Source organism: Physeter macrocephalus, chromosome 14 (assembly GCF_002837175.3).
Source record: "Physeter macrocephalus isolate SW-GA chromosome 14, ASM283717v5, whole genome shotgun sequence".
NCBI lineage: Eukaryota > Metazoa > Chordata > Mammalia > Artiodactyla > Physeteridae > Physeter > Physeter macrocephalus.
Genome location: NC_041227.1, coordinates 104,832,545 through 104,855,736, shown reverse-complemented (window position 1 = coordinate 104,855,736; position 23,192 = coordinate 104,832,545). Strand labels below are relative to the sequence as shown.

Sequence of the window (23,192 nt, the reverse complement as noted above, 5' to 3'; positions counted from 1 at the left end):
CCCGCACCGGGGCACGAACCCGCGTCCCCCGCATCGGCAGGCGGACTCTCAACCACTGCGCCACCAGGGAAGCCCTGAGAGACTTTTAATGAACTAATCCAACTACCCACATGATTCTGCAGGGAGCAAAGGCCAGTGCTGCCGCAGATCCTCTGGGCCTCAACACAGAGATGCAGCGAACAGAGGGTGAGCATGCGGCCCGGCTGACGTGGGCACAGGTGGGAGACCAGCCTTGACCACAGACACGGCTTCACAGACATGCTGACTCTGCCTGGGTCCCCGCTACTTACCTTCACCTGAGTGGGGTAAAAATACCAGGAATGTCAGCACTTCCGTCATGGGAGGGAGAGACAAGCCAGGCCTGAATTGGGCTGAGGCCAGGGTGGCAGGGTCTAGTGGCACCCACCACAAGTCACAGAATGAAGGCAGCGGAGGGTACTCTGGTTCAGAAAGACTAGGTGGATGCCACAAACCTACAGGGCAGAGCTGAGGCCAAAGACCAAAATCAGAGGTACAAGGCGAGGGTGGAACCTGGTGGCAGCAGGGGCAGAGATTCTGCCTACCCAGACAGAGCACCACTAGCCGGGGATGCTGGTCCAGCTTGCCCGGCACCCAAGGGAAGAGGGAGAAGATGGGGTTGGCACCAGCCTCAGGGCACAGCTCCCTAGCAGCCCGTTCAGGGGAGCCACCCAGCCGCCCACGTGGGATTCTGGACTCCCACCATCGGCCCCACTGTTTCCACCTTAAATACCGTTCAAACAGTAGGGGAGCAGAGCTGGCACCTCCCGAGAAGCAAAGGCGTGAATAAGAAGGTGAGGTCACCTTACACCTGGGACTCCACAGAACCTCCATCTAGCACCCATGCTGGGCTGGGGCCAGCACCTCATTTGGTTTCATAATGAACAAGCATTCAAATGACCTCCCTCTCCCTTCAAACAGCCAGAGCCCAGAACTCACCCACATGGGCTCATCAGGGAACCCGGGTTTGTTCGGCCTGTCCTGGCGCCGGGATCTCAGGACCTGTTTGGCCTGCTTTTCCATCAGAATTGGGGAGGCCCCTGAAAAAGTCAGGAAGGGACCTTAGGGACTCTCAGACACACACATCCATGCTCCATCTCACCATCCAAGGCGAAGCATTTGCAAGTCCAATTTGGGTCAACGCACAAAAGTTCTTTCAAAGGGACTTGTCCCAAAGGACGTGGCATTCCAGAGGGCTCAGAGGGGAATTTTTAATTGTTTCTAATACGGTTAACTCAGAGGAAAAGCTGCACAACTGAAGCATATTTACCCGCTGCCGCCATGGCTCGTTCCTCTAAAAGTGGCTGTTAATTTAATGAACATGTTTCTTTAAACATATTTTCTTCAGTTCGCTGGTCAGTGTGTTTATTGTCCCTCGGGGTTGCTTTGGTGGGATTCTTTTAAATCCTCAATACACTAAATCAGGTTTAAGTTGTTATTAGAAAATCCCCCCATGACAGTAAGATTAAACTTGATAAGCACCCACGATCCCTCAAAGAAAATATTATAATTAAAGTAAGTCAAGTTTTGATAATCACACACAAATTCTAAAAGATACTATTATAATAAAAGTATATCAAGGGACTTCTCTGGCGGTCCAGTGATTAGGACTCCCGCTTTCACTGCAGTGGGCCTGAGTTCAATCCCTGGTCTGGGAACTAAAATCCCACAAGCCACGCAGCGTGGCCAAAAAAAAAAAAAAAAAAAAAAGGAAAAAAGAAAGTATATCAAATTCTGATGATCTCAGGTAAACTCTAAAAGACGGTATCCTTGAAGATTTATCAGCATTTTTGAGAATTAGTGTTCAATATGTTTAAAGATTAAAAAAAATAATTTATCCCTAATTATACCAATTCCGGGAGCCTGCTCTTAGGAAGAAAAAAAAAAAAGAAGCATTGAATTATTATACATTACATATTATTTGAAATTTTGAAAAAATACTTTAAAAATATAAAATCGACTTATTCCAGTTTATTTTGTCAGCATAGAGATAGGTTTCGGGAGTTAATGCTCACCTGAGAAGAATATCAGTGAGGTGAGAATCAGCACAAGCACAGACAACCTCTTCATCCTGCCTTGATCCCTGTCTCCGCCTGTTGCAGAATGAATCCGCCCCGTCAAAGAGCCAGCCTACTTGAAGAAGGCCACATCCGGCCCAAAGGCTGTTTATGCTTTGACTAACAGCACTCACAGCATGATGCTAAACGCGTCTGACGCTAAATTTTCAGTATGATCACGAAAATATTTTCCTCTGAATTCCTATAAATTTTCATCCTGAGGAAGGAAATTATCCCTCTGTCATAAAACTTTTGGAGCTTGAATTTGACAAAACAACACATGACAACCATTTCATTTAAATAGATGTCTATACATACATCATGGCGTAGTTTGTGTTTATCTGTAGCTTCAGTTTATGCTCCTACTGTTTCACTGAGCATTAATCACCTCTCACATTTACATATTTTATGACATTTTTCCAAAACCCATTCACCAATCCATTTTGACCTCCCCAGTAATTTCAGAAATTAGCAGGGAGATTAGCAAGGAGCCTAATGAGGGGAAAATTTTTTTTTCAGCTGACCTTGAAGCCAGATAGACCAGGGTTCATGCCCAGGCTTCCCCTCTTTCTAGCAACATAACCTTTGGTCAATCACTTATCCTTTCTGAACTTCGGTTTCCTCTCCTATACAAAGGAAATAACAGTACCTACCAAATGGGGTGTGATTAAGGATGAGGGATAAGGGATGAGATGCATGGTTCATCTTCATTTTACAAGTAAGGAAGTGGGGTTCAGAGAGGTGAAATGATGTCCAAGTTCACACATTTTGCTGAAGTCGAGCCAAATTCTTCTGTTTTTAAAGCCTGGCGCTCTTCCCATTATGCCCCAAAAGGGCCTTGTGCAATAAGTCAATAATACTGTAAGCAGCCTTACTCCACACTTAAGTTTATTTTTATAAAGATAATAAAATCTCAATAAGCTGAAGTCTTTTTAAATTCAAATCACCAATATATATTACATAATTATTAAATATATTATAAAAAATATGTGTGGAAGGTATGTGGCATTTATTGGGATAAAATTCTCAGTTCAGAGAAATGATCTGATGTTTCCATAGTTACTTTGCCAGCTCAAAAGAAAACAACCCCCTATCGGCGGTTGCCCAAGTTTATGCTAATGTTGTGTAACTGATATTAAACTTAAGTGTTCTGCCCATTCTGCTGGTATAAAAATAGTCTGAACCGACTGTTATCAAGGAAAAGAAATCATGCATTGTTAGCAAAGTTGCCTCATATGTTAATTTGCTCAAAATGAGATGTTTGGTTTTATGTACTCTGTTGCTATTAACATCCTTCTGTTCTCATACAGTTTTCAATAACTGAGAAATTTTAGGAGCACTATTTTAGGAATATACATTTGTCACACGAAGCACCTTGGTTTTTTATGTGCATTGTCAAGTTTTTTATTCCTCTTATTCTTTGTGGTTGGAACAAACACTAACTGCATTGTTTTGTTATATCAAATAAACATCTTCTATGGACCAGAAAAAAAATTTATACCTAGCTAGAAATTTCTAATGTATCCAATGTAAATTCAGTATAAAAGTATTTTTTAATTTGGTAACTGTTGTCTGTATCAGCACTGTCCAATAAAATCATAATGTGAGTCATGGATGCAAGCCACGTAAGTTAAATTTTTCTAGTAGCCACATTTTTTAATAGTAAAAAAACAGGTAAATTTTTTAAATTATATTTTATTTAACATGAGATACGCAAAATATTATTGTTTCAACATGTAATCAAGATAAAGTACTAATCAGATATTTTACATTCTTTTTTTTTGTACCAAGTCTTTAAAACCTGGTGTGTATTTTATACTTGCACATTTCAAGTGCTCAGTAACCACATGTGGCTAGTGGCTACCACGCTGAACAGTGTAGATCCAGATTCTTCCATCTCTCTTGCCACTACCAGAGTCTAGGCTACTGCTGCTTCTCACCCAGCCTCCTGCACCAGGCTCCCAACTGGTCTCCCAGCTTCCCTCCCTGTTTGCTTCAATCCATTCTCCATGCAGCAGTAATGATGGTCTTCTTAAAACAGAAATACAAAATATAAATTGGACCTCATCACTTCCCTGCTTACAAATCTTTATCTTCCCACTGGGTTCAGAACAGAATCAGAATCCCTACCACGCACTACAGGACCCTGTGTTATCTGGGACTGTGGTTCTTCCCAAGCCCACGCCAAGCGCACCCCTCCAGCTCAGGCCAATCCAGCTACACTTCGTTACTTTCAAGTTAACAAGCTTTTTCCCACCCAGGATCTTTGCACATGCTCTTCCTCCTTCTTTTAATGACTGGATTCTTCTCAGTCCTCAGGTTTCAATTTGTAATTTCTCTTGCTCAAGCAAGCCTGTCTTTACCAGCATACTTAATGAAGGTTCCCTGCCACCCCACCACCACCAGGACTCTACCTCACAGCACTCCCCGTAATAGGTAAATGTTGTCCTTGTTTACTTTTTAAAATCTGTCTCCTCCAGTGGACCATAAGCTCTAGGTAAGCTTATGTTACTTTTTTTAAAATACTGTTTCTAATATTCTCCAATTATTTATTTATTTATTTATTTATTTATTTTCAGCTGTGTTGGGTCTTTGTTGCTGCGCGCAGGCTTTCTCTAGTTGTGACGAGCTGGAGCTACTCTTCATTGCGGTGCGCGGGCTTCTCATTGTGGTGGCGTCTCTTGTTGTGGAGCACAGGCTCAAGGCGCGGGGGCTTCAGTAGTTGTGGCTCACGGGCCCTAGAGCGCAGGCTCGGTAGGTGTGGCGCATGGGCTTAGCTGCTCCGTGGCATGTAGGATCCTCCCAGACCAGGGATTGAATCCGTGTCCCCTGCATCGGCAGGCGGATTCTTAACCACTGCGCCACCAGGGAAGTCCCGTGTTACTTTTCTAATTAAAAAAAAAGAGAGAGAGAGAGAGAGAGAGAGAAAGAAAAGGGAACCTTGGGTGGACAGGAGAAGTGAGACTGGGGAAAGCCTGTATCCCACCCTGGGATGCTGGTTCAAGGTCTCAGGTGGAGAGGGCCCCTCAGGTGTGATACTGGCAGGGTCATTCAAATGCCTTTCAGGTGGGCTCTGGAGATATCATCTCAAAAGGGGGAACTATAGAAAAACTGAAAGAGCAAGGTAACCTGATTGTGAGTGTCACTCTGTTGGGGAGAATTCTCTTCTACCTGCCTATGCTCCTTTCTAGGGAAAGTGTCAGCCAGATCAATTAGGGGGTCAACAGGGCTCACAGTAGAAGACACAATTCCCAAAAAATCCACAAGGTGGCAGAGTAGAGAGAAGAACCTGGGACAACCAAGGTCAGGGGAAAGACACTTCAGGCCACCAACATTCACCATTCCAGAAGTTGCCAAGAATACCAGGGAATCCACTGGAGGTGGAGAGAGGTGGCACTGCAGTGCCTCAGACTATTTTCCTAGGATTTTAATTGATCTGAAGGTCCTCATCAGATACTGAGACATGGGAAAGCTACATTACCAATTTGACAACATTTAAGAATATATAAAGGAAGAGTGCTACCACCCATATCACAGCACCCTGACATAACTGATATTTTCATTCATGTGGGTTTCCCATCTCTTTTAAAAAGAAATTCTTAAATGTTTAAAGATCAGTGATAAAGCCGACACCATCAAGCTCTCAACACCATCACACTGCATACTCTTTCAATAGGATAAGACAGTGATTTCAAATTCCGTGAGCTAAAGAAACTTCAGAAACAAGGGAACAATCTTTTTTTTTTTCTATAGAAAGCTGCTGAATCTGTCTCAAGAGAATTATAATGTGTCCACATTCTTTAGGCCCACAACCAATAAAATAAATTCTAACATTCCTTTTTGCAGTTGTTTTCTTTTCTATTATTAGTTTTTTTGGCTCCCTTTCCCACTAGACTATAAACTCTATATTTTTACCATGTACATATAATTGTTGTATACTGTTCAAAACAGTACCTCCATAAATCTCATGTGTACCTACCCACACGTTAATTTACAGGCACACTGTGTGGGCAGATGTTAGGTTTGGGTTAGGTAGATTGAATTATTAGCACCAGTTCTTCACCATCACCACTGCACATCTATGCTCTTCACCATATGACTTTGCAGTCCTGCCCCTTAACTTTGGGCCCAACCACGTGACTTGCTCTGGACAATGGGATGGTAGCAGACATGACACAAACAGAGGCAGGAAATGTGTTTGCAGACTTAGGTGTACCCTCTTGCATTTTGCAGCCATTGCTACAAAAAGAGCTTCCCCCAGACAGCTGCCATCCTTCAAGCTGGGTCTCAGAATTAACTCACATGGAATAGAGCTGGGCTTGAATCCTGGCTCTGAAACTTATTATCTGTGTCACACTGAAGCTGTGTGACATTGGGCACATTTCTTTACTATCCAAGTCACTGTTTACTCACTATTAAAAAAGAATAATAATTATAATAAAACTTACATCTTAAGGCGTTCTGAGACTTTAAAGAGAAAGTGTATGTAAAGTACTTGACAGATATAGTAACTAATACCTGGAAACTATTGCTATTACTGTTTTATTATTATTCCTCCTTCTCTGTGAAATCACTCTTCTTTATATTTGCATACCCTCCCCATTCTCAGACACATGATAGAAAGCCTGTAAAAAAATTTTTAATGACCAAATGATATCGAGATTAACCAAACACATCTTAAGATAATTTTATATAATGTTGAAATAAAAATACATCTTTATTAGAAAATAAAATATGGCCCGTTTTAAGTGTGAGTTGCTTTCCCCTGCTCTGTCTCCACACCCCACGCCCTGAGTTTCCTTTCACATGTCCTCAGTCCTGCTACACAAACACACACCTTCCTCTTTGGAGCAGGAATACAATGGTAAGACGGTTTAGCCTTGGACAGGGCCCTTTCCGGCTTGCTGCATGCTTCCCCGAGCAGGCTGTAATTTCTGCTCTGGGCCAGGACGTTGGCCTCAACTTACATCGGCCCAGCAGGTAAGGACGGCCAAGGTCTCACCAGGTCCCTGACAGCTATTGCCAGGCTTCTCTCCAGGCTAAACAGGAATGACCACGGCATTGGCAAAGGTGTAGGAATGTAAGATGGTACAAATAAACACATGAGGGATGGAGCATGGACTGAATAACTCGTGAAACCACCTCTAAGGCTACTGTCATATTTCATTGAGGAAAAGGGCTATGCCTGTAACTGGAAGAGAAAAGCTCCAATTCTTCTGGAGAAAAAAAATACTGAAATATGTGTTGTTTTTCTCTGTGGGATTTCAGTTGGGATGACAAGCTTGAGGGATTAAGAGATACTCTAGCAGTGGTTCTCAAATCTTAAGGTGCCTAAGAGTCACCGGAAGGATCATGAGACATCTGAGAAAGCCTCTGACATGGAAGATGAAGACAAAAGAAACTACAGGAAAAAGCAACTTGAGGCAATCACAGATCAGGCAAGGAGAGGAAGGAAAAAAATAACTAACAGTATCCTCCGAGAGATGAGAGAAAAATTTTGCTCCCATGAAGCATGAATAGGATGCTGTAAGAAAGTAAGACTCAGAAAACAAATCAACAAAAAAGTTCTTAGAAATTAAAAACTCAATAAAAAGATTCAAATATAAAGCTATGAAAATCTTTTAGAATATTAGAGCAAAAATGAGAGATTTTTTAAAAACTGAGAAAAAAATGTTTAAACAGAGGACATTTATCCAAAGGCTTTGTAAACTTATGTCCACACAAAAACCTGCACACAGATGTCTCTAGGAGCTTTACTCATAATTGCCAAAACTTGGAAGCTACCAAGATGTCCTTCAGAGGTAAATGGATAAATAAACTGTGGTCCATCCAGACAATGGAATATTATTCAGCACTAAAAAGAAATGAGTTATCAAACCATGAAAAGACACGGAGGAAACTTAAATGCACATTCCTAAGTGAAAGAAGCCAATCTGAAAAGGCTACACACAGTATGAGTCCAATGATATGACATTCTGGAAAAGGCAAACCTATGGAGACAGTAAAAGGATCAGTGGTTACCAGGGGTGAGGGTCTGGGGAGAAAGGAATAAGCAGAACCCAGATGATTTGTGGGCACTGTAATATCCTGTATGACACTATAATAGTGGATACATGTCATTATACATTTGTCCAAACCCACAGAATGTACAACACCAAGAGTGAACTCTAATGCAAACTATGGACTTTGGGTGATGATGCTGTGTCAATGTAAGTTTATGGATTGTAGCAAACGCACCACTCTGGTGCAGGATGTGGATAATTTTTCTGTACCTTCTGCTCCATTTTGCTGTGAATCTAAAACTGCTCTAAAAAATAAAGTCTATTTTAAAAAGAGAGAGAAGAGGGAGGGGATATGGGGATATATGTATGCATACAGCTGATTCACTTTGTTATACAGCAGAACCTAACACAACATTGTAAAGCAATTATACTCCAATAAAGATGTTAAATTAATTAATTAATTAAAAATAAAATAGAGAGAACAGTCTAGGAGGTCCAACATCCAGATAACAGAAGTTTCAAAAAGAACACAGAAAATAGAGAGGAGGAAATCAACAAAGTAATTCCAGAACTGAAGGACATGACCTTCTAGACTGAAAGGGTCCAGCAAACCTGGCAAAATACATGAAAACAGGCTCACACCAAGGCACATCTTTGTGAAATTTCAGAACACTGGAGAAAAAGCGAAGATTCTACAAGTTTCAGGACAGCAAAAACAAGTTGCGTTCTAGGGATCAGGAACAAGGGTAACGTCAGACATCTCTACGGCAACACTAAAAGCCAGCAGACATGGAGAACTGTCTTTAATGGTGTGAAGGAAGATTATCTCCAACTTGGAATTCTACACGCAGATAAATAATCAGGTATGGAGGGTGGAATAGAGATATTTGTAGACATGCAAGGACTCAAAAATATGCTTCCCATGTACCCTTGCTCTAAAAGCTACTGAAGGATGTGCTCCACAAAAACGAGAGAATTCACCAAGAAAGGGGAAGTCACAGGACCTAGGAAACAGAAGGTGCAAACAGGAGCGCGGTGAAGGGGATCCCGGATGACCTCTGTGTTCTGACAGCGGGGGCAGGCGGTCCAGTTGCTTCTAATATTTTAGAAACAACTTAAATAGCCAACAACGGAGTTAAGGTTACATAAACTGTGAACAGTATTCATAGAATGGAAGATTATGCAACCATTAAATACAAATTTATAAAAACATGTAAAGGATATTTTGTCATGTTAAATGAAAAATTAGCTAGATAGAGAATATATCTACCATATGATCAAAATTATGTGTACAAAAAAGTTATCCATTGTTTCCATAGAAAATAATGGAAGAAAACAGGCCAAAATGTTCAAACATAGAGTGTCTTTGAGGTGAGAGATGGATGATTCTTTTTCTTCCTTTATATTTTTCTGTATTTCCCAAATGTTCTATAATGGGAATGGGGAGGGGGAATCCTCACTTTTTAAAAGTATATTCTTTTGTTACCTTTCCAAATCTAAACTAATTTAAGGGCTCTGCCTCAATTAGGATTCATAAAAGACAACGATATTTCCATACACATGAAGGCTATCAGAGGGGATGGGAAGCTTTAGAGATCTCATCCAACTGTCCCATGTGGCAGATGAGGAACCTGAGGCCCAGAGAGATGAACAGACAAGCACAGGAAGACATAATTAGATGTGTGAGGGCAGGAATCTGATCCCAGGCCTCATAATGCCATCTAACTGCTCTTCCCATTTTACCACATGCCCTCCCTCAATCTTCACAATCCCGGTTATTAAATGTTTCAGCATTGCCACTCCAAGTGTGGCCTGGGAACCATCAACATTAGACCAGTTATTAGAAATGAAGACTCTCAGTCCTCATCCCTGAAAAAGGAAATAAGACTTTTTTTTTTTTTTTTTTTTTTTGTTACGGGGGCCTCACCCTGCTGTGGCCTCTCCCTTTGCGGAGCACAGGCTCAGCGGCCATCAGGCTCAGCGGCCATGGCTCACGGGCCCAGCCGCTCCGCGGCACGTGGGATCCTCCCAAACCGGGGCGCGAACCCGGTTCCCCCGCATCGGCAGGCGGACGCGCAACCGCTGCGCCACCAGGGAAGCCCAAGACTCTGCTTTTTAACAAGACAGTCCAGAGCAAGTTTCTCAGAGAAGTAACAAAATAAGAGAAATTCTCTCTTTGATGGTTTAGATTGAAGCAACTTCGATGACGAAGTTAAAACCAAGTGATCTCGGCCCCAACATTGGGTTTGTGACATCAAACATGTACCTCTGTTTTCCTCATCTGTAAAATGGGGATGATGAATTTAGCATGGCGCGTGGGAAGTGCAGAGATTGAAGCTGGGGTGCAGTAAGCCATTACAAACAGGGCTAATAAATCCTTCTTGTTAGGCATGTTTCAAGAGTCCTGGCACCCTGGGAGAGCTGGGGCTCTTCGCACAGTGCTTGGCACATAGTAAGCCCTCAGCTTTCTGTTTAGTAAGTAACTAGCGGGAGCGCAGGTGACAGCTACCAATTTTTTACTTGGATTGTCCTGTTCTATCAGTACGTAACACTCTCAAAACTGCCAGTTTTCTCCCTTACAACTTTCAAAACTGCGCCAGCTCCCACCTCCACCAGTGAGGCTGGAAGTCACAGAATTTATACCGTGTAAATCATTCACGCTAGAACTCTCGCTGATTACAGACTCAGAAGGCTCAGCCATCCATCCTCTCTAATGCCCCCACCTACTTGTTACTCCGCCCACTGTTCTCCCTAAGCCTCGCCCACGGGGCCCGCCCTTCCCATCAAGCTCCTCCCCCTCCCCAAGACCCTGCCGCCTCAGGCCTCTCGGCCTTCCGGTCGTACCTCATATACCTCCTCCCAGCTGCCGAGCGCTCGCCGCAGGCCCCGCCCTCGGCCGCGGCTCCAGTTGACCCGGGCAGCTCCAGTGGCGTTCGCACGTCCCCGCAGTCCTCCTGGCGGCGCGAGGGTGGGAGAAAGGCCCGAAGCCTGGCCCCCGGAGCCGCGCCACCGCCCCAGGCTAGGTAGGGCCGGAGGGGCGGGCGGGGCCAGGGCCCTGGCCCCCGAGGCCTCGCGAGAGGGGCGGGGCCGCGCGGTGGGCGGGGGCGGGCCTGAGCGAGGCCGCGCGGGCCCAGGAGCTGCAGGACGAGTGTGTTTGCTGGGCGTGGGCTAACGGTTATGGGCCCTAGCCGGCTCCGTGCGGCCCGCGCGCGCTGTCGCGCCCAAAGAGTGGGCCACGCCGGCCTTTCCGTGGGAGCAGCCTGTACATTGTGATTGCGCCTTTCCCCGTGCCGGGCGAGGTGAGAAGGCGGTGGCCGGGCCCGAGGAGGAGGGAGGGGACGGAGCGTGACAGCCCTGGGCGCCGCCCCCTCGGCGCCGCAGGTCCGCGGCCCGGCGACCCGGAGGCACTGGGGTCGGGCCGCCGGGAAGACGGCGCGCGTGCCCCTCCTTGGAGAGAGCGGAGCCACCGGGGCCGACGGCGCTTTTGGATCCCCTGCAAGGCAGGAAGGAGGGCGGGACGGGGACAGCGAGCCCGACGTGGACCCGCTCGTGTCTCTCCTAGTTAGAAATAGTCCTTGGGGAAGATGGAAGGGGAGAAGCGGCCGGCGCCCTACGAGGGCCTGTTTGCGGACGGGCACCTGGTCCTGTGGACGCTGTGCTCGGTGCTGCTGCCCGTGTTCATCACCTTCTGGTGCAGCCTCCAGCGGTCGCGCCGGCAGCTGCACCGCAGGGACATCTTCCGCAAGAGCAAGCATGGGTGGCGCGACACGGACCTGTTCAGCCATCCCACCTACTGCTGCGTGTGCGCGCAGCACATCCTGCAAGGCGCCTTCTGCGACTGCTGCGGGCTGCGCGTGGACGAGGGCTGCCTCAAGAAGGCCGACAAGCGCTTCCACTGCAAGGAGATCATGCTCAAGAATGACAGCAAGGCCCTGGACGCCATGCACCACCACTGGATCCGGGGCAACGTGCCCCTGTGCAGTTACTGTGTGGTTTGCAAGCAGCAATGCGGCAGTCAACCCAAGCTCTGCGATTACAGGTACGGCCTTTGTGGGTACTGATTGTCCCACAATGCTTGGAGGGAGTCAGGATTTCAAAGAGTGGGCGTAGCAGCCTGCTTTGATCACAAATGGCCTCAACTGCCCACTTAGAGGACACAAGCTAATAAATAGCCCTGGTATTATACAGTGAGGCAGCTTTGCAGTAGTCATTTGCCTCGTTGATTCATCTAGCCTACACTCCTTAGCCACCTTGCCCTTTTGGGTAATAAAACTTGGCTCTTAACTTTCATCCAGAGATCTCTAAGTGCCACATACTTTATGGCCACTGTATGTTATATTTTAGCTTTTGTTTCTATTGTTTAGCTCCATTTTGCATGAGGAAAAATGAAGTATGAACAAATTAACTTTTCCCTAGAGTCTCAAAACTGATTCATCCTGGGTGTTGTGTTATGAATGTACAATGAAAACAAGTGTCATTCCAGGGGAGCATTTTAAGTATCTTTTCTAATCTATATTCGGTGCTATAGTGAACTACACTCCAAAAGAACACTCCTTTTGCCAGATGGTCTTTCAGGACCTGTAGCATCTTAGACAAGTGACTTTGATTAATCCAAGAATATTTTAATAGCTTTTAAATACACACTGGACAACACATTTGTGTTCTTAAATATTGTCTGAAAATAGGTGAAGATGTCCTTTGCTCATGTTAGAGGTTGGTAATAAAAGGGGATGCTGCTTTGCAGATTATATGTTCTAACTCATTTTACATTTGAGAGAATTTGATAGTTCAGAGAAATTTACTCAGTGGTAAAGTAGAACTGGCATCCCGGATTTCTAACCCCCAGTACAGGGTTAGGAATACTAACCCCTAGCCTCTTCTCTGCCTTAAGTCTGGACATCTTCATTGTGATGGGTTTTGTTTCTGACAAGTTGAAAAGTCCCTAAACATGTTTAAGAACAGAAATAGAAAGCTGGCATGAGATAGCAAGTTACTTTTTTTTTTTTTTTTTTGCGGTACGCGGTGACCTCTCCCGTTGAGGAGCACAGGCTCCGGACGCGCAGGCTCAGCGGCCATGGGTCACGGGCCCAGCCGCTCCGCGGCATGTGGGATCCTCCCGGACCGGGGCACGAACCCGTGTCCCCTGCATCAGCAGGCGGATTCTCAACCACTGCGCCACCAGGGAAGCCCAGCAAGTTACTTTTTGATTATAGTTTGTTTATTTTATTTAAAAATCCTTTTTTTAATTAGCGTGAGCATTGTTATAGCAACAATTATTTTTAAATCTTATTTTAAATAATTCTATACTTCAGATTTAGACTTTAAAAGTTACCAAAATATATACTTTAAACAACTACAGAGATTTATAACCATTTTTACTTGATATCTTTCAAATTTAGATGTCTTTTTGGCATCAGTGAGAGCTAGGTTACCAGTGTCTTTTAAAAAATTTCATAATTGTCTCCCTAGTTAAGCTTCAGTCTTGGAGAATTGGGATTAGTTGGAAAGAAGGCATGAATTGAATATTGGTTTGTGTCTGTGCAGAATTAGATTAAAATGGCTTCTATAAATATCTTAACTGCATTTCATATACTCCTTAACAAATAATCATAATGCTCTGATTCTCCAACCAAATGGTCTTTCTAGAAATGCATATCTGATTGGGGTTTCTGCTCTGTTTAAAACCCTTCAGTTACCCCCATCACTTAAAGTGATGGTCTTTCAGTGTTAACTCCCAAGTGCTTAACGTGGTATACAAGGTCCTCGTGCTCTCTGGACCCTGCCTGCCGGTCTAGTCTTATCTACCACCATCGGTCTAGTCTTATCTACCACCATCTGCATTAAACTTTATGCACCAGCAACATCGGGCTGGTTGTGGTTTCCTTTAAATACCCTTTTCATACTACCCTTTTTTTCCTCAAGGCTTAAGTATCCTCCTGGCTAGCTTCTAGGCATCCTTTAAAGATTTTTTTTTTTTTAATTTATTTGGCTGTGCCGTGTCTTAGTTGCAGCATGTGGGATCTTTTAGTTGCGGTATGCAGGATCTAGTTCCCTGACTAGGGGTCGAACCCTGGCCCCCTGCATTGGGAGTGCAGAGTCTTAACCACCGGACCACCAGGGAAGTCCCTCTAGGCACCCTAATGACTCATCTTGTGCCCTTTACTCCAGGAACACTTCCCTAATCTACTCACCCCTGCCCCCAATTTTTCCTTCTTAATGATGACATCATATCCTATATCTCAGTAGTTCTCAAAGTAAGGTCCCCAGACCAGCAGCATTAGTGTCACTTGGAAACTTGTTACAAATGCAAATTCTAACACAGATTTAGATTTAGCACACAAAATTAAAATAAAATATTTGTATTTAATACAAAATAAAATGTTTGCAATATTTGAGACATACTTAGACCAAAAATTATTTGTTGTTTATCTGTAATTCACATTTAACTGAGCATCTTCTATTTTTTCCTGGCAGAGTTAGCCCCAGCCCAGACACACTGAATCAGAAACTTGGGCTGGCAACCAGCCCAAGTCTTTGCCTAACAGGCCCTGCAGATAATCTTTGCCTAACAGGCCCTGCAGATAATTCTAAAGTTTAAGAACCACTGCTATATTTATGTACTTCTTAAACATGAGCCTCTGTCCTTAATTTTGTGTTCCCTCCTTTGAGCCCAGTGAACATGGCAGTGATAGGTCTCCTTTCCTGCCTTAGCTTGTTCTTACCGGTTACTGAGCAGTCTGTTCCCAGCATGCTGGAACTCCTCACCCATGGTAAAAATGGTTCCTGTATAATTTAGGAAGTGTTTACTATTCCCAGGAGAAGAGAGCACAGTGTCCTGAAGTAGTATGTATTTTGCAATATTCTGATTTATTTTAGCAGATAATTTTATGCAGGATTACAGTCTGCTGTGACCTTCTGTAGGAATGAGATATTTTGGAAAAAGGAGCAGAGTAAATATTTACAACCTTTAAACACAGACCAGACTGTCCCTCTCTGCATTTTATCCAGCCCTGGGGAGGGCTCCTTCTGTGTCTGCATCGCATTCTTGGGAAGTCTAAGATTTCAAGTGAACTACGAAAACTGTTAAACAAGGTAGCATTTTGAAGGGCCATATGACAGGTGGTAACTGATTTTAAAGGCTACAGAATAAGTGACAAAGGACTTTTAATTTATACTCACTGTCATTATTTAGTTTTCACATATTAAACATATATTTTGTGCCAGGCACTGTGCTGGATCCTATTTTCCCTGTAGGCTTCTTTCTTTTCTGTGTTTTCCTGCCTCTGCCCCAACCATGGCAGAGTATGTCTGCACCTAGTATCATCTTATCACTACTCCCCACACTTCTTTATTTCTTCTAACCTCTATTCTGACTAAAATAGGAAATTAAGTTCTATTTTTTTTTTTTTTTTTTTTGCGTTATGCAGGCCTCTCACTGTTGTGGCCTCTCCCGTTGCGGAGCACAGGCTCCGGACGCGCAGGCTCAGTGGCCATGGCTCACGGGCCCAGCCTCTCCACGTTATGTGGGATCTTCCCGGACCGGGGCACAAACTCGTGTCCCCTGCATCGGCAGGCGGACTCTCAACCACTGCGCCACCAGGGAAGCCCTAAGTTCTATTTTTAAGTATTCATTATGTTTATTGAATAAACCTTTGTTCCTTATAGTGTTCTGTCTCTCATTAAGAAAACTTTTTGGTTTATATTGTATTTTTATTTATAAAAACCTTTATAAAACACTTTTTTATTTATTAAAAAAACCTTTTATTTATAAGGCCTTTTCTTCATTACACTCCCCTCCACACACACACACACACACACACACACACACACACACAGAGTGATTAATAAAACAAGCTTCTGACTCTTAGAAGGTAATTACATTGGCAGCTTTACTCTAGGCTTTGATCTTAAACTTTATGATTCTGGGTTCTAATGTTTATTCGTTTCATTAATTATCTGAAACAATGAAAGGATACCACATTATCTTCTGGAGGAGAGGTGAGCATACTTTTTCTGTAAAGAGCCAAAACTAAGTATTTCAGGCTTTGCAGACCATATGGTCTGTTATAATTACTTCACTCTACCGTCCATCGTAGTACAAAACTAGCAACAGACAGTATATAAATGAATGGTGTAGCTATATTCCAATAAAACTTATTCACAAAATTAGAAGGCAGATGTATTTGTAGTTTGCCAACCCCATTCTAGTGTGAATTTCATAGATGACCATGTCAGCTTCACATGTAATTCTGTTGCCTCTTCCAGCCTACTAAAGAGAGCTATTGTGAACAGGTAACTTTAGAGAAAAAAATTTTTTTTTTTTTAATAAAACAGTCATACTCCTGCACAAGAATGCCACATAGGGTAATGTTCTGTGTCTTCATAAGGATAAGTTACATAATTATGTTTACTTGTCAAAACTCAGCAGATGTACATATTTGTACATTTCATCGTATATAAATTTTACATTGAAAGAAAAAAAACCTATAAACAAATACTGGGGGCTTCCCTGGTGGCGCAGTGGTTGAGAGTCCGCCTGCCGATGCAGGGGACACGGGCTCGTGCCCCGGTCCGGGAAGATCCCAACACACACACACACACACACACACAAAAAAAAAAAAAAAAAAAAAAAAAACAACAAATACTGAACTCAAGGTAATGAATGACATGCCTGCTTGCTGAGGTGTTTAGGAGATATTCTAATGTCTGTGATTTATTTTTAATGCACCAAAAATAAGATAGATTAATGGATAGATAGAAATGAAACAAAGCAATTACAGTTAATATATTAATGCTGGAATATAGGTGGTGGGCTTACCTGTGTTCCTGTAAAAAAATTTTTTTAATGTGAAAACACTTTAAAAATCAAGGAACTAATAAGGACCTACTGTATAGCACAGGGAACTCTACTCAGTACTACTCTGTAAGGGCCTATATGGGAAAAGAATCTAAAAAAGAGTGGATATATGTATAACTGATTCACTTTGCTGTACACCTGGAACTAATACAACATTGTAAGTCAACCATACTCCAATAAAAATTAAATATGTGTGTGTGTGTGTATATGAAAGCAAGGAGACTATCATTGTTTTTTGGAAATACTTGCTGAAGTATTGAAAGGTGAAATCTCAATGTCCATAATTTACTTTCAAATGATTCAGCAAAATATGAGTTTATTTTGAAAGAGAGAAAGAAAATGTGGGAGAAAATGTTACTTAAGAATGACAGTTAAGGGTTGGTTTAAGGGTATTCATTTTGCTATTCTTTTGACTTCTGTGTAGGTTTAAAATTTTTCAAAATAAAAAGTTGGGGAAAGAATAAAGATCATAATCACACAAAGACATGACTGCTAAAACTAAAGTATCAAGACATTATTAGTAATGTCTTATTTTCCCATCAGGTTTGAAATCTAGGTCAAATAAAATACCAATTACAAAATATATAACGAGAACAGGTCTCGATTTTGACTGTGGTATTTCTCAGGAAAAATATAAAGCTGAATAAGGAGTAAGTATTTTGGCTTTACCTTTACAGAGCAAAGGCTGATAATAGCCATCACCTTGCTTAAAAGAGTCTTTTCTGAAATTTATGAGAACTTATTAAATGATAAAGGTGTCACAAATCAGTGGGATAGAAAATATTACTTTATAAATCGTGCTAGGACAAGTGCTCTTTGAGGAAATAAAAGTTGACTCTTCATATCACACTCTATACCAAAATAAACTCCAGATGGATTGAAGCAGGAGTTCTTAGTTCATAGATAGATAAGGTTCCAGGAAGCCTGACACTTTCATGAGATTCTCAGTGGAATCTGTAGCCCCAGAAGGTTAAGAAGCACTGAATTAAAGACATAAATATGAAAACTGAAATGTGAGGGGGAAATAGCTATAGGCAAATATCTAATTTGGAAAGGTAAAGGACTTCAGAGCATGAAAGCATTTAAATAAACCACAAAGGGAAATACAGATCTGTCTAGCAAAAATAAAGTACATTAAAAGGTAAATTTAAGAGAAAACTGAAATGTTTGCAATAACTATGACAGAAAAGAAGTTGATATCCTACATAAATAAAAATTACATGCAGTTATTAAAGCCTAGTAAAAGATGAATATGGAACATGAATCAATTCACAAAAAATTATAGTATATCCATGTGATATGATATTAATACATTCTTAACAAACCATGTTTTTTAAAAAATATTTAATGGCATAGGACAGAATTCATGATACAATTTCCAAAGAAAAGTACTGTCCATATATATATATAAAAATACGTCATATCCCTAACCTGAAAAATAAACATATAGGGACTGTAAAACTGAGAATAAATACATCAAAAAGTTAAGAGTAACTGTCTCTGGATGACTTTTATGTCTTTCTGTATTTTCTAAATTCTAAAGCATAAGCCAATATCGTCTAAAATACAGTTTTAAAAATTTATACAAGTAGTTCATGAATACATACTGGTGTTTAGAAACTCAAGCAATACAAAAGAACATAGAGTAAAAAGAGAATGTTCTTCTCATCCCTCGGTCCCATTTTTCTTCCCAGAGGAAACGATTGTGAAATAATTCAGTGGGTTTCCTTTCAGGTTATTTTCAGTAATAATATACTAGTTTAAAGTTAACAGTAGAGCAGTAGGTGGAGGTGGTATACTTTGGCTGCATTAGCAGTCTATCCGTAGTTTCTCAAGCTTAGGTTGAAAGCAAGTGTTAACAAGGTTATCATGCAAGTTAATTTACAGTTTTCCCTTTAACAGATCCTGCAGATAATTGTAATTTCAGCAGTAAATAGGATTCTTGAGTTAATAGCAGTAATTACTTGATAAAACTGAACATCCAGCTGAAAAAAAACTTTAAAATAGAAGTTCAAGAGAGTTGACCTTGGGGTGAAAGAGTTTTTATCCTCTTTTTTTTTAAAATTTATTTATTTAATTATAACCATTGTTTTCTGTTGACCTGTTTTTGTCTGTACAGTCAGATTTGCCTTATCTGTGAGTGGATTAAATACTTAGCAGATTAATAATAGAAACCCAGGACCTTTGCCAGCACTATTCTCTGCTTGTTTCATGCATGCATTCAAACGTAGAGGCAAATTTGAACATAAATATCTGTCTGTACTTCAGATACAAACATATAGATTAGTTTCATATTAACTGCCAATAAGAAGTTGACTATTTTACTGTATTTGCTAAAGTGTTCACAGATGGTTATAAGTCAGGAGGTTTTCAAACTGGACCCTGAGGAACTCTTTTAAGGACCCAGGCCAGTGGGGCATTTAAGCTGAAGGCCTTTAGGCCTCACGAACCTATTCCAGCCAAAGCACAAATCGATACTACACAAAACCATTGTTCTAGACCAGCTTTGTTTATGTGGATTATATCTACTAATATTTACCACGTTGTAAATTAAAACTGAGAAATTGTTTAAATATTCATTTTAAAAATAACAATAATGGTAACAAAATATTTTTGTGAAAATTTAGTGAGAAGATTGGAGTCGTTTTACTTTTTTGGTACATTTCTTTGGTGTGGAAGTCAGCTAGCGCCTCCTATCTACTTCTGCATTCAGTCTGTTGATTTAGCACATATCATATAGCTTCCAGAAAACTCCACTGTATACTTTGGATAGAATGAAGGTGAAATAACATATTATTATTAAAATGATTTTAACCTCAGAGACACCCTGAAAGGATCTTCCCCAGACCGCACTTTAAGAACCACTGTTAGATTGAACTGTCAAGTATGTTCAAAGTTTATTGTTCTAGGTACTTCCCTGGTGGTCCAGTGGTTACGACTGCACTTCTACTGCAGGGGGCACGGTTTTGATCCCTGGTCAGGGAACTAAGATCCCACATGCCGCATGGCCCCCCCGCCAAACAAAGGGCATTAAAAAAAAAGTTTATTGCTCTATTTTCACTGTGCAGATACAATTATAAATTTTTTATTTGCCAGATTTTTTCGTTGGTGATGAAATTACTATTTCAGTTTTTTTGACAAAAATGATTGGTTTGCAGATGAGTAAGATTGTGGTTTAAAGTTAATTATTGTCTTTGTTTTTTCCTTCCCTCAGGTGCATTTGGTGTCAGAAAACAGTACATGATGAGTGTATGAAAAATAGCTTAAAGAATGAACAGTGTGATTTTGGAGAATTCAAAAACCTCATCATTCCACCAAGTTATTTAACCTCCATTAATCAGATGCGTAAAGACAAAAAAACAGATTATGCAGTGGTAATCAGAGTTTACTTTTCCTTATGTAACTGATTTCCAAAAAGTTATTTAAGTCAGTGTATGAAACACAACAGTGTGTGTGAGAAGAATCATTATGGTAAGCCATAATACCCTACCCACTTTCTAAAGATGTGCCACAAATTTTGGCACTTGAGTTCTTTCAGGTCTAAAAGGAAATTGGAATATGTTATATTAGTGGTTCCTAAATCACTGAGTCCAAATCACTTGAGGAGCTTTTTAAAAATACAGACTTCTGAGCCCACCTCCATCACCATGTTTGATTTAGTAGATCTAGGGTAAATCCCAGGAATCTGTAATTTTTTTTAAGTCCTCAGATGATTCTGATGAACAGCCGGATTTGGGATTCATGATTATTGTCAGTGAAAAGAAAACAGATTTTCCTCACATGTTGTTCTAAAAGAATTTTTTCGTTTGGAACCTCATGTAGGGTGCCTGGAGATAAGTTTATGTTGCACGTTAGATGCTCCCACAGATAATGGTGAGCGTTAAAGCTGTTGACAATACTTGGCAGTATGTATGTGTATGAAAATTGGTACAAACATCTTTCAGTCTTCAGGTAGCTCTGAAGGAAAAACTAAAATCTGCATTTATTTCCTACTTGAATGTCCCAAAGTAGTTAAACTATTTCATTCTAAAACTAAATTGTGTTTTTTCCAAGTTTGGATTTTATATCTTAAATGTCATCTTTGTCAATATTCCTGCAAAAAAAAGAGGGACGTTAAAATTTTAAAACATGTTTAATGTTGTTGTGATACTTTTTTTTAAATGGACAACACTTATGTATCTGAATTCAATCTGAGATCGTAAGGGATGAGAATCACTAAGTAAAACCGTGGAACATCTTCGTTAATGTTATATCCACAAGGAGAAGGGGAGAGGAAAGAAGTGGTTGGATTAGAGAAACGTTAATTTCATTTGACTTTGGGCTTTGTACAGTTCTGGATTCTTGAATCTATTTCTGAATACCCCATTAAAAAAAAAGCTTGAAAATTAGAATTCATCCAGAAAAGGACAGTCAGGGTTAAGAGAGCAGAGAAAATCAATATCTATTCTATGAAGGGTTGAAACATGTTGCCTGGGAGACAAGACTAATAAACAATATAATGCTTCAGGTGTTTGAACACAACAGTTATATGGAAGAACAAATGAAATTATTCCTTGCCTCAGGAATCAAAAGTAGAACAATGAAAGTTATTGAAAGACAGATTTTTAACTCAATTTAAGTCAGACTTTCTAATAATTTGATTTAGCAGTGGAATGGGACGCCTTGTTAGTGAGTTCCTTCTTACATGAGTATCCAAGTATATACTGGATGACTTATCTAGAATAATGTAGAAGAGAATTATATATTAAGCAGAAATTAGTTCATTTCTAAGGAACTTTTCCATTCTTAGAATTCTTTGATTTTTACATTGTATCGATTGGGATAGTTGTTGTTCTCTCAGCAAATTTACAGCACTGTTGTTATTAAGAAATGAAAAACTTATTGCTCACCATCTTTGATATATTAAGGTCTCTTCACTCACATCAATTTTTTTAGCTAGCGTCTAAGCTTGGAAAGCAGTGGACTCCATTAATAATCCTGGCCAACTCTCGTAGTGGAACTAATATGGGAGAAGGACTGCTGGGAGAATTCAGGATCCTCCTAAATCCCGTACAGGTAACCAAAAAGAAAACCTTCCTTTCTGTATTAATCTTTTCATTTTTAGTTTTACATTTTCCCTAAATTGTAATGGTTGTTAATGCTTGAAACCAGTAATCATCTGATTGTAGGGAAGAATAATAATTATGAAAGTATTGGGCCATTCAAATATGTAGAGAAAGAGGGGTTCTCATGGTGGGGATGTAAAATGCTGCAGCAACTTTAGAAAACACTTGGACAATTTCTTAAAAAGTCAAACAGGGACTTCCTTGGTGGTCCAGTGGCTAAGGCTCCATGCTCCCAGTGCAGGGGGCCCAGGTTCGATCCCTGGTCAGGGAACTAGATCCCACATGCCACAGCTGAAAGATCCCACACACTGCAACTAAAGATCCAACAACGCCGCAATGAAGATCCTGCATGTGGCAACGAAGATCCCACGTGCCACAGCTAAGACCCAGCGCAGCCAAATAAATAGATATTTTTTTAAAACAAAAAAGTCAAACATAAATTTACCGTACCCCCTAGAACTTCTAGGAATCTACCCAAGGGAAACAAAAACATATATCCCACAAACACTTTTATGCAAATGTTCATAGCAGCATTATTCATAATAGCCAAAAAGTGAAAATACCCCACTGTCCATCAGTCTGTGGCTGGATAAAACAAAATGTGATATACCCATATGAATGGAATATTCAGTGATTAAAAAGGATCTACTGATACATACATACATGCTACAATAAATGAACCTCAAAAACATGCTGAGTGAAAGAAGCCCAATGCAGGGGACCCATATTGTATGATTCAATTTATATGACATGTTCAGAAAGGGTAAATCTATAGAAACAGAGAGTAAAACAGTGATTGCTGCAAATTGGGAGTAATTGCACACCAACATTTTTAAATGTAAGAATAAAAGAGACCATTAAGATTGAGCTGACATGCTAGCAGCTTCTATTTTGAAAAACTAAACAACTCATTGTGCAACAATCATAAATGCAGTAACTTTTTCTAATTTGTAATTTTCCCTTTTAACATAACACAACTTGGGGCTTCCCTGGTGGCGCAGTGGTTGAGAGTCCACCTGCCGATGCAGGGGACACGGGTTCGTGCCCCCGTCTGGGAAGATCCCACGTGCCGCGGAGCGGCTGGGCCCGTGAGCCATGGCCATTGAACCTGTGCGTCCAGAGCCTGTGCTCCTCAACGGGAGAGGCCACAACA

General features: G+C 41.2%; 2 protein-coding genes across 9 annotated transcripts in view; one reads left to right on the top strand and one right to left on the bottom strand.

The window, feature by feature from the left end:
• C14H17orf67 (chromosome 14 C17orf67 homolog) overlaps nucleotides 1-11,148 on the bottom strand; it is a 34,182-nt gene extending 23,034 nt beyond the window's left edge. Inside the window, exons 1-3 of one of the 3 annotated variants that reach the window (XM_007109683.4) lie at nucleotides 10,922-11,145; nucleotides 2,034-2,111; nucleotides 958-1,058 (exon numbers count right to left, since the gene is read on the bottom strand). In XM_007109683.4, the coding sequence (XP_007109745.1) occupies nucleotides 958-1,058; nucleotides 2,034-2,088 (156 nt within the window). In that variant the 5' untranslated portion in view covers nucleotides 2,089-2,111; nucleotides 10,922-11,145. Of the gene's footprint in view, nucleotides 1-957; nucleotides 1,059-2,033; nucleotides 2,112-2,277; nucleotides 2,293-4,532; nucleotides 4,964-10,921 lie in introns of those variants that run through there. The other 2 variants (XR_008619194.1, XR_008619193.1) reach the window with 2 other exon arrangements.
• Nucleotides 11,149-11,216: 68 nt separating this feature from the next.
• The window catches only part of DGKE (diacylglycerol kinase epsilon), a 31,454-nt gene continuing 19,478 nt past the window's right edge, over nucleotides 11,217-23,192 (top strand). For all 6 annotated transcript variants that reach the window (XM_028498695.2, XM_028498694.2, XM_028498697.2 and 3 more), the window contains exons 1-3: nucleotides 11,217-12,116; nucleotides 20,149-20,308; nucleotides 21,870-21,989. In XM_028498695.2, coding sequence (XP_028354496.1) covers nucleotides 11,662-12,116; nucleotides 20,149-20,308; nucleotides 21,870-21,989 — 735 coding nt within the window. In that variant the 5' untranslated portion in view covers nucleotides 11,217-11,661. The remainder of the gene's footprint in view (nucleotides 12,117-20,148; nucleotides 20,309-21,869; nucleotides 21,990-23,192) is intronic.